Source organism: Solanum tuberosum, unplaced genomic scaffold, assembly GCF_000226075.1.
Source record: "Solanum tuberosum cultivar DM 1-3 516 R44 unplaced genomic scaffold, SolTub_3.0 scf00248, whole genome shotgun sequence".
NCBI classification, from domain to species: domain Eukaryota; kingdom Viridiplantae; phylum Streptophyta; class Magnoliopsida; order Solanales; family Solanaceae; genus Solanum; species Solanum tuberosum.
The window spans coordinates 473,964-485,181 of NW_006239172.1; the positions used below are offsets into that span (position 1 = coordinate 473,964).

The 11,218-nt window shown below is 36.2% G+C and overlaps 2 protein-coding genes across 2 annotated transcripts; one reads left to right on the top strand and one right to left on the bottom strand.

The window, feature by feature from the left end:
• Nucleotides 1-1,241: 1,241 nt before the first annotated feature.
• PHT2;1 (chloroplast phosphate transporter precursor) lies at nucleotides 1,242-4,603 on the top strand. Its single transcript, NM_001288238.1, has 3 exons — nucleotides 1,242-2,108; nucleotides 3,276-3,467; nucleotides 3,569-4,603. The coding sequence occupies exons 1-3, from the start codon at nucleotides 1,380-1,382 to the stop codon at nucleotides 4,391-4,393; spliced, it is 1,746 nt and encodes a 581-aa protein (NP_001275167.1). The 5' UTR covers nucleotides 1,242-1,379; the 3' UTR covers nucleotides 4,394-4,603.
• Nucleotides 4,604-5,586: 983 nt separating this feature from the next.
• On the bottom strand, nucleotides 5,587-11,144 carry LOC102582331 (beta-arabinofuranosyltransferase RAY1). The gene is made up of 6 exons (XM_015313503.1): nucleotides 10,862-11,144; nucleotides 10,215-10,549; nucleotides 9,054-9,306; nucleotides 8,195-8,968; nucleotides 7,701-7,947; nucleotides 5,587-7,267 (listed from the first exon to the last, which is right to left on the bottom strand). Exons 1-6 carry the CDS (start codon nucleotides 11,033-11,035, stop codon nucleotides 6,825-6,827), a joined length of 2,226 nt encoding a protein of 741 aa, XP_015168989.1. The 5' UTR covers nucleotides 11,036-11,144; the 3' UTR covers nucleotides 5,587-6,824.
• Between the last annotated feature and the right edge of the window lie 74 nt (nucleotides 11,145-11,218).

The window sequence follows — 11,218 nt, forward strand, 5'->3', positions numbered from 1 at the left end:
ACCAACTCCAATTCAATTCTCTATTTTTTTACTCCCTAAAAAAGAATCTTCTTCTCTCTCCTCAATATTATATTATTATTTCAATTTCATTTTCTTATTTCATAATATAAATCCATTCTTTCTTTTTTCAAAGTAATCACCCTATATAATTTTCATGTAATATAAAATTATTATTATTTTAAAAGTCTTTATTTAGTATAAAATTATATTTTATTCTAAATTTTAAAGAACAACTACGAAAAATTGAAAAAAGAAATCAACAAACACAACAATTCTCTAGATCATACACTTTTTTTTCCGAATATTGTTAAATCTGAAAACGACCTACCGGATTACTAAATTATTGTTGTGATTTTTAAAAATCATTATGTTTATGTATTGTATTGTTATCTTGTATTTAAATTATTATGTCATGTATTGTATTTTTAAATTAAAATTTTCATTTTATCATTTAAATTTTGTGCATTCTTCATAGTGAAAATCAATAATAATATCAAATTATCTCTTAAAGTGACGAAAATTGAAAAAACATATATTTAAAATATTATTAATTCGGGATGAAAGTAGTATATACTAAATACCATATTTTTAAAAATGTTATATTATATTTAAAAAGAATTACAAACATTAGAAATTTAATTAATAGCCTTATATGAAAAATAATATGTTAGTTACAAATGGTAAAAATAATATTAAAATAATGAAAAAGTGAAATAGAGAGGTGAATAGTAGTTCTCCAAATTTGGAAAACTACTATTCATCTCTCTATAAATAGAGAATAGAGAGCTTTTTAGAGAGTGGTTGAAGACCCAATTCTCTATTTTACTCTCCAAATATAGAGAATGGATAGAGTGGGGTTGGAGCTGGTCTTAGAAGTCTCAAATCATTTATTTTAGTTTCAAACTCATTCATTATCTTGAAAACACATCCTACACAATGACAGAATAAAATATGCTTAATGAATATAAACTCATCATATATTAATTCAAATTTAATTAAAATATAGTAAATAATATTTTTTTTTTAAAAAGGTAAAAATTCGTATTTATAGCCTACCATCAGTAGAACACCCTATCAAACAAGATTCGAAATAAAAATGTGTCACATTTAGAGTTGAAAAACTAGTGGTCATGTTGATGAAATTCCAATTTAGAGAAGCTATGACCACCACTCATTACAAATAGAACCAAATCTGGCATCCCAATCCATTCTCACCCTTAGCTTTTGTCCCCTTTGGGAACAAAAATACACTATGTAAATAGTTCTGTCACAAAATTCTTCATCTTCATCTTCCTCCCATGGCAAAGAATCTGCCTCAATAACTCCTTTTTATTCTACTTTACTGTTTCATCAACAAAAAAATAAAAAGAATTTGAGTCATGACTTCTTCCTACTCTTTATCTTCTATTAGAAACTCTACTAAATTTGTAGCTAACAATTCTAATCTTTTCTTTCCAAGACAGAGGCTTTGTGTGTTTACCAATGAAACTCAGTTTCCCAAGAAAGATTTTCTTGTACTCAAGCCTCAGACATGTTCTTTTTCATTTTTGAGACTGAAAAAATCCAGCTTTACACACCCTTTTGCTGCGTTATCATCTTTTGCCGAATCAGATGATGAAAAAGGTGAGAACTTTGAAGTCAAATCCCACCAAGAAAAAGCTATTTCCTCTGAGAATGAAGATGAGTTACCTGGAATGGCACAAGCTTTTAATATATCTTCAAGTACAGCTTCTGCTGTAGCAATATGCATTGCATTAGCTGCACTGATTTTGCCATTTTTCATGAAGTCTTTGGGTCAAGGATTGGGATTGAAGTACAAGATTTTGTCTTATGTAACAATCTTGTTTGGTTTTTACATGGCTTGGAATATTGGAGCTAATGATGTGGCAAATGCCATGGGAACTTCTGTTGGTTCAGGGGCATTGAGTCTCCGACAAGCCGTTGTCATGGCTGGGGTTCTTGAATTTTCAGGGGCATTGTTAATGGGAACACATGTTACTAATACAATGCAGAAGGGTATTCTTGTGACTAATGTTTTCCAAGGAAAAGATACTTTACTATTTGCTGGCCTGCTTTCTTCTTTGGCTGCTGCAGGGACATGGTTGCAGGTGCATTCCCTTTAGTATAGATTACTGATGAATATGTTTTTAAATAGAGTTACTTGCAAGTACCTTTTACAAGTAACATAATTGTGTATATATTTCATATACCACAAGTATATAGAACTTAAACAAGTACTAATTAAGTAACATAAGTGTGGCTTAGGGGGTAATGAAGTCAGAAAAGTCCCTGGAGATCAACCAGTAAATGATTTGTTTTTCTATTTGCCTAAGTTTTGATGAACTAAATTACCCGAAACCTGTGCTAGTGAGAGGCAACTGAACACTACTGTAATTAAAAACTAATGAATCAGTGACATGAATGGGAAACCCACTGAAATGCCTGACCTTTAAGGGGTTGTTTGGTATGGGCATTGGTGGGTAGACAAAGTTATCCCATAGATTGGGATATCCGTGGAATTAGTTATCCCACCATATATATTGGATAATATAACAGAAAATTATGTAGTGTATACTTCAGCCAAAATTTGGTTAACCAGATGGCCGAATGATTACATTGGTAACTATCCCATAAAATAGTCCTGCATTTTATTGCGGGATTATTATCCCTTGTTCAAACAACCCCTAAGTCGTCTTGAGTTTCTTGTCACTAGATAAAACTAAGAACAACTTAGGCCTCAATTGTAACACTAAGAAACGTTGTCAAGGAAATTGCTCCCTTGGACTGATGGTGCATAGATTATCCAAATCAACTATGGATAGACTTAATAAATGTGCTTGACATAACTTTATTTTATGTTCTTAAGGGAATGGCACAAGTAATTAATTAACAAAGTCTTGTGTTTTGACTATCAATGTTGATCATTAGCCTGAGCTGACAAATAGTAAACATCAACATTTTCACATGTAAACTTCTTGGTTGTTTTCACATGACACAAATGTAACTTCAGTTCAAATTGCATGGGAAACACAGACTACCCTAACATTAAAGTGCCTGACCGAATAACTTTTCAGACTCTAATTGCTAAAAATTGGCTATCAAGTCTTAGCTAGAACCTCTGCCTTCCCTTCATGTTTCATTCAGATGAATCTCCACTATATCACTCTGCATCTATCTGATCATGCACTTCACAGATGAAACACTGTTGTCCATTTAGCAATTCGCCAAGTACTCTCGTATGAAGTTTCTGGTTAGCTCCTTGTTTTCTTGCTCAGGTTGCATCATATTATGGTTTGCCAGTATCCACAACACATTGTATTGTAGGATCCATGGTTGGTTTTGGTCTTGTTTATGGGGGAACTGGTGCAGTCTTTTGGAGTTCACTGGCAAGGGTGATTTCCTCTTGGGTGATCTCACCTTTACTGGGAGCAGTGGTGTCCTTTCTCGTGTACAAATGCATACGGAGGGTATGTTCTTCTGATGTGCATACTCTGTCTTGGGCTCTAGTCACAAGACTTTCTTAATCCAACTCACAATTCCTAATCCTGGTGTTTTTTACTATTTTTAGTTTGTGTACAGTGCTCGGAACCCAGGAAAAGCGGCTGCAACAGCTGCACCAATTTCTGTCTTTCTTGGTGTCACTGGAATCTCTTTCATAGCTCTCCCTCTGAGCAAGACTTTGAATCTAGCTCTTGGCCAGGCTATAACCTGTGGCGCCATTAGTGCATTTGCAGTTGACAGGATCATCCGGGGCCAACTTGGCCACCTCCTGGCCAGAGCCAGTTCAAAAGAACCAGAACCAGAACCAGAAACTACTGACACTAAAAACATTGGATTTCTTTCAGATATTGCAGGTCCTAAAGGAACACAACTGAAAATAGTTTATGGTGTTTTTGGCTACATGCAAGTCTTATCAGCCTGCTTCATGTCATTTGCTCATGGTGGAAATGATGTCTCCAATGCAATAGGGCCATTGGCTTCAGCATTATCCATTCTTCAGGGTGGGCTCAGTGCAGCCGATATTGTTATTCCAAATGATGTTCTAGCATGGGGAGGCTTTGGAATTGTGGCAGGGCTAACAATGTGGGGCTACAGAGTGATTGCAACTATTGGAAAGAAGATAACAGAATTAACACCCACCAGGGGATTTGCAGCTGAGTTTGCAGCCGCATCTGTGGTTTTGTGCGCATCCAAGCTGGGCTTACCAATCTCAGGCACACATACCTTGGTGGGAGCAGTCATGGGAGTTGGTTTCGCTCGAGGATTTAACAGTGTAAGAGCAGAGACAGTAAGAGAGATTGCAACTTCCTGGGCAGTGACAATTCCGGCTGGTGCTACCTTTGCTGTTATTTACACATGGATATTCACTAAGCTCTTGTCATACTTACTCTGAGTGTAAATTAACAGACAATGCAGCAAAAACTTCTCGGTGTATGTGATTAATTAGGAAATCACATAGATGGACTTCCTGTCGTGATTTGAGAACTGCAATTTTTGAACCTCATTGATCCATGAGCGAGAGAGTGATAGTCCATTCGTTTGGATGAAGAACAAGAAATTTGTTTTGTTGTCCGTTTAGCAATTTGCTTTCCTATGAATTTTGCTTCTTAAAATATTGCTTCAGTTGGTTTTGGCTCAAGCTGTGGATTTCTACAACATAGAACAACTGCCAAAAACTCTGAGACCACACTAAAAGTTTCGATCAAGCTGTATCAGCAGCCATCAAAATTTGCACCAAATATACAGATATCATAAAGTTTCTCTAAAATATTTAAGCCTCAAAAGATATTATCTCTACAGCTAATGAATATAAAAGAAGTTAAAGCGCATGAATTCACTTACTATACGCCTGAGTACTAAACCAAGGATACTAATATTGACAGCATCCCAAGTAAATCTATGGTCACTGTAATACATACAGGTGGTTAAGGAACCAAAAGATCCTATATGAGCTTCTAAATTTTCTGTTGGATTTAAGAAAATGTGATTGTTTCTTTGTATTTTACTCAGAGATGGATGTAGCATATACCGACACCGGATTCATCTAAACCTAGTACTTTCAAAACCAGAGCATAAATTTATATGTAGAAATTCACAAAAAATTGCAACAAATAGTAGATATGAACTCATAACTTTAAACATATAATGGGTTCAATGCTAACAACCTTAGATGTTGAACCAGTTAAAACTTAAATATTGGATTCGCCCTCTAATTTTACTTCCATGTCAGGTAGCTGATCTTAGACATTAAAGTTTGAAACCATTATTCACATACTTGGGACCAGTAGGTCAGCACTCCAGTTACCACTTAACAAGAGACTAAAAATTAAGATCTTGTAGACTGAAAGCACAGGTAGTAGGGCCATTTCATATGTAACGAAAAATACGGTCTGAGGTGAATGATAAAGGGAGGCAGTCCAGGGAACACAAGAAAATGAGGAGGCAAACTAATGTCTGAAAGTGGATCTTTGTTCTTTATCCAAGCAAAGGGATCAGTCTAACTTCGACAAAATGGTTAAAATCTAATGTTGTCCAATTTGATCACACTGTGCATGCATAATGTAAACAGGAAATATTGTGCCATAATTATAAAAAATAAAGATCCTTTTATTTCTTGGATATTCAGAGCTGTGAATGTTTATGTGGTATATAATAGCAGAATATTACATGGTACAGAGGTTTCTCCTTCCTTGTCTGTCCAGCTGTTTTCCAGCAGGTAACATTTGTAACCAATACAAATAATGACTCATAAGAATTGAGAGATAAGAACGAAAATAGAACACAAATCTTGCAAAACTGATACAAAAAGACCATGATCTCCCCTTAGCAAAAGATAGACCATTGCAGTTAAAACAGCATAAGAAAATTGACATACCAGATGTATTTGGTACTAGTTAAAACGGGTTGAGAATCAGGTGAAAGGGATACTCATGGAGAAATCTCCTCTATTGACTCTAGATTAGGTTCCCATCTCGAATCCCTCCATGATTTCAGTGTCGGGATAGGAGGTATAAATGGCTTCTTCTCCTGCTGCATTTTCTTCCATAACCAACCAGACCATCTCTCTTTGGAGGCATAAAAGTGCTTTGCGAGACTTATAGAGTCCTCTGAACAATCTTCGTTTACATTCACAACTTCTTCCCCGTCAAACTTAGGCTCCTCGATTTCAGTGGGATGTTTTGCTTTATGAGTGTGTCTGTGCTTCAGTTTCTCTACACTACTAGATGGGATTACTAAGTATTTTTGCCCTGGCAATAGAATATCATCTGCAGTGAGAAGAGATTCATGGGGACGATTGAAGAAGTCCGGCAGAGCTACATGCCTTCCTGGATAGTTCTTTAATAACTGAGCTGCAGAAATGGCACAGTCGTACATATCTACCTTCCCACCAGGATGAACTATCCGCACTGTGATATCCTTAAGTTGCAAACTCAGGCTAAAAGAATCAGTTACCTTCAACTTTTTCCTTTTTTCAGATTCTCTGTCAGTATTCTGGCCTCTTCCTGACTTGTTACCACAAAGCTTCAGCATTTCCAGCAATTAGAAGGCCGCTACAACAATTACCAGCATCATGGATCAGAAACAGAAAACTAGGAGTGTAGTTGCTGTCAGATATCTCTATATAAACAAGGTCTCCAGCATAATAACATATTTTGTTTCTCTAGGCCAGCCATTATGAGCTTTAACATTATCTTAAATGAATTAAGTGATAACTCCAAAGGCCAAATAGAAAATTATATCCCCCAACAATAAAATCTCTTTGTATTCTCCTCAACCGGCAAAACCAAAGTCTTCCATGATAAAGCATCCAAGTTTTTGTTGTTTCAAAAATATACAAATTTTGTTTTGTGCCACGTCTGCAAACACATCCTTGTGCTCATATCGTACTCCCAGAGCCCTGATGGCACTTGACGTTCTAGCTTTTTCCTTCTCCCACTAATCCAGTTGTTATGAATGATAAAACAACCTTTTATCAAGCAGGCTTCCTTCACATTTCTTTCCTGCCAAAGATCTTTAAATGCACCATTCGGAAAGAGGTCTCTGTCCAGGAATTGAACGGTCAGGTTTGTTTGAGGTTCTAAGCATCTGCTGTCATCTATGCGATTATATCCACCTTCCCCGCACAACGTATCATAGAAGCTTGGTTGCTCAGAGAGATTTGAGTTTGCTGCATGCTCCACAACCTTCTCAAGTGCAGCAATAGTCATAGCATCCGAATGAGCATAATAGAACCCAGAATTCAGACGTCGAGGTAAGTTTATAGGTCCTGTAGTTGAGCCATACATATGTGCAAATAAAGAGACATTTAGCTTAAATCAAGTGGTGGTAACAGTTTATCTTCAACCACACAAGCATGAGATAAGTAGATATCTTCCTCCTGAAGATGAATCCCACTAATTAACTACTCCCTGAAATGTCTGACTTTCCTTTTAGTCCGTTTCAAAAAGAATATCTCCTTCCTTTTTGGCAACTATTTTATTTCAACTTTCTACATGGCATGTTTAAGACCACAAGAGTAAAGGGCATTTTGGTACATTTACATATCTTTAGTTTAAGAGGACAAGATTCAAAAGTTTCTTTACTTTCAAAAGTCAAAACCATACAAACAAATTGAAAAGAAGGGAGTACTCTTTTAGCACTCCAAATCACGGGATTCAACAAGAAAAGATAGTTTCCTTCAAAGGGAAATACATAAATACCTGTCAACTTGTATTCATCTGATTGTGCCACAAGAACTGCAGGGCCAAACGAGCTAAGCAAGGGGAGTGGATTCTTGAACCAATAAATATCAACATCACTCATTAATACATTGTAACCAAGCTTCAGTATCTGCAGAACCATTCTGGACTTGACTTTGGTTACTTTCTGAAAGCACTCAGTGCCAAAATGACAGTTGTCAAAGCTGATCTTGGTTTCAAGATTGGCATACTTGAAGACGGGTAGGCCCTAGAAACACAAGTTCATCTTAGTATTTTAGTAACTGGTAAAACAGAAGGGAGGGGGATGACATCTTAACATTCTGTGTATGGGGTCAGACATATAGTTTTCCCAAGAAATTGAGGTAGTCATAATAAATGTCAGGCATATTAGTCGGAAAGATAAATGAGTGAGCTATTACTATGATGCAGTAATGGTTCAACCTATCAATCACATTTAGTGTGGAGAATATTAGTTAACAAACAAAATAGTTTACCTGCAAGACACAGAACTCATATATATCATCGTCAAGAGCACAGACCAAAAAGTTAGAGATCTGGAGATGGTGTAGCTTGCAGACCCAACTCATTAGCATGTCCTTGTAACTATACCCAACAACTGCTAGCACAACTGTCTTATTTTTGTCTGCACGAAGTGAGAGTAATATTTCTAAAGACAAGGAAAGCGAAATTGGCATTGACACATTCAAGTAGTTCTTCACAGAGCAGTCATTAGCTCCCTCAGTTGATCTGATAGTATCAATGCATTCTAAAGTATTCTTCTCTCTTGTTGACTTGAACATAACTTCTTTTCTTAAACTCAATGATCCTTTATACCTCAAAGGGTAAACAACCATTTGTGCGGAGTTTATGAAGAGATAGTATCCTCCACACTGAAAAAGTCTAAATATGTTAGAGAAGTTCTGTTCATGGAAATATAATGATCCATAAAGCATTGCCAAATTGGAGTTGCCAGCGACTTCCCAAAACCTTTTTCCAGTAGCCAGTCCAAGAAAATCGCCACTGGTGCGATCGAAATCCTGGCCAAGGTCATTAAGGTACAGATTGGAAATGGCCCAACTAGCATCAAAAACAAATCTGAAATCAGATAGCAGAGCTTCATTTATAAGCCAGCGATTATGATGCCCCTTCCCATATAGAAAAGGGGGAAGGACTCCTTTATGCAAGGGAAGATCTCCACTGTTCCATGCTATTAGCATATTTTCCTCACAAAGGTTCCATTTCCTTTCTTGTGAAAGGAAATCCTGCAACTACAGGAACAGCATATTCAAATTAAGAAGTTTCCTCAAGACTGATCCTGTTCAAATCATTTGTAAGGTCCCTTTTTAACCATACCTTTTGGGTCTTCACTCGGCTTCCATCATCTCGGAGCCAATGTTTTCCATCTGCATCCAAGTGAAATGGGAAGTGGGGCACACTTTTTGATGAAGAAAAAAGGAGCCAATCATGATCAAGTCTATGAGCATGTCTGATAGTTTTAATGAAGTCTGGCAAGAGTACAGTGTTTGGATCAATCACAACAGAAACATCTGAAGAAGATGCTTTTGACCTTGCAACCATGGAATGAAAAAATGGTGTGCCTAGGAACCTAAAATAAAAATTATAATAACAGGTCAAAATTTCCAGATCAAATTAAAACCTAAAACTGACAAAAATAATGTAAGTTTACATACAACCCAATAAATCAGGTTCTTAGCAAAGTGATCACCAAATTGATCCTCTTCTCAAACTCTTTCATTCAGCTATTAGGCTCTTAAGTTATTGTTCGATGCAAAATACATCTGTCAATCTACATACAATGTGTAAGCTTAATCCTGATACTAAGGGATGAAATACCAACTTGGACCATTTGTCATAAAGTAACTTAACGAACAACTGTGACTATATCCTATTTCTCTGCGTATGCTCAATGTTTGTGTTATTTATAAACATGTACGATCGTTGGAGATATAATACAAGTTCAAAACCAAACTTAATTTAGAAGTCCTACTTTTTGGCATTAAAAAATTCCAGTATCAGCATAGTGCCAGAGATTATATCCAGCCTCTTTGCAGAAATGCAAAGGGAATACTGCAAACAGTAAATACCCACTCTCCTCTTACTAACCAAAAGCACTTTGTGCACAGGATAAGTCCCTTTTTATGCAGGATTGACTGTGTCAAATTCGCTAAACAACAAGAAACAATTAAATTTTCAGGTATGATTACTGAGCTTAAAATTATCCATTGTAATCGTAAAATTACAAAACTATTTTTGTCTCGTTTAAGTAACTTAACTTTACGGACAATATCAGTAAAGACAACTAACATTTCTCCTATTAAAGTAACTGAACTTTATCCATTATAAGAGTCAAGTCCCTAAACGTCCTCACTATAACAACAAACATATCCATCAAGGTGATTTAACTATTATGGTTAATATAGTTTGCAACTTTATTTCCCAGAGAAAACACGAAAGTACTTGCAAAAAAGAGACTAACTAAAGTAAAATTCATACGTGAAATCGATGTTTGGCTCAACTGATACCCTGTGGCTTAATAATTCAGCAAAGGAGAAAACGGAAGAGTCTTGGCTGAAAAGAACAACACTAATATCTGGTGACAAGCCAAGCCAAGATCGAATAGCAAGAGCTTGCCTTTCCCCAACAGTACCCACAAAAGGCCTTGGCGCTGTAAATAAGGTAATACTAGGACCATCCACCAATTCACCATTGAAAAGCATGGTCTGACCTTTAAAATAAGATGGCAATGGCATAAGTTGAGTAGCATAAAAGGAGACACCAATCAAGATAAATCCCCATACCCAAATCAACCACAACCCAAGTAGCTTTGCCTGTTAAATCCACCAAAAGATAGAAGAAGAAGAAGAAAAATCAACATTTATTTGAGCATAAAGAACACAAGGTCGTAGTAAATGCATAAAGTTAAAAGCTTTGTTGAACATAGTAGCGTAGTAAATGCAGAAAGGGGATAAAGAATAGAACACAATAGCATATTACTAATTAAATACATAAAAGTTGAAAACTTTGTTGAAGTTGAGTGGCAATGAACAACACAATAGCATAGTAAAAGCATAAAGATTGAGAAAGAAATGAATCTTGATTGTAGTAAATGCATAAAGATGGAAGCTTTGTTGAAAATGTACCTTCTTGTTGTGGAGATATGGGAAGAGAAATGATTGAAAGAAGTTCTTCATTGTTGTTTGTGAAAAGAAGGGGTTGGAGATTTCATGATTTTGTGGAGCTTTAACGGAATAAAAGTCTATAATAAGTAAAAAAAGTTGACAATAGCAGCAACAGCAACGCCGTGGGAAAAGCATGGAAGTGGAGGAGGGGAAGTAAAAGGCATGTGAGGCATTATGCGTTAGGCAGCCGTAGGTTTTAAGGGTCAACGTTTCTTCACTAAGTATTATTTTAATGGTGAGTGCAGATGCAACTATCAATTGGAAGTGGAACTTCAAACTTCCAATCCTCCATTATGGAATACGAAAATGATATGTCAA

What these genes read in the sequence shown, in the direction of transcription:
- LOC102582331 (XM_015313503.1), bottom strand. Translation starts at nt 11,035, where the DNA reads ATGCTTTTCCCACGGCGTTGCTGTTGCTGCTATTGTCAACTTTTTTTA. An exon ending in CATATCTCCACAACAAGAAG is followed by an intron (nt 10,550 to 10,861) that starts GTACATTTTCAA and finishes TGGATTTAACAG; the next exon opens with GCAAAGCTACTTGGGTTGTG. An exon ending in ATGAGTTCTGTGTCTTGCAG is followed by an intron (nt 7,948 to 8,194) that starts GTAAACTATTTT and finishes TTGTGTTTCTAG; the next exon opens with GGCCTACCCGTCTTCAAGTA.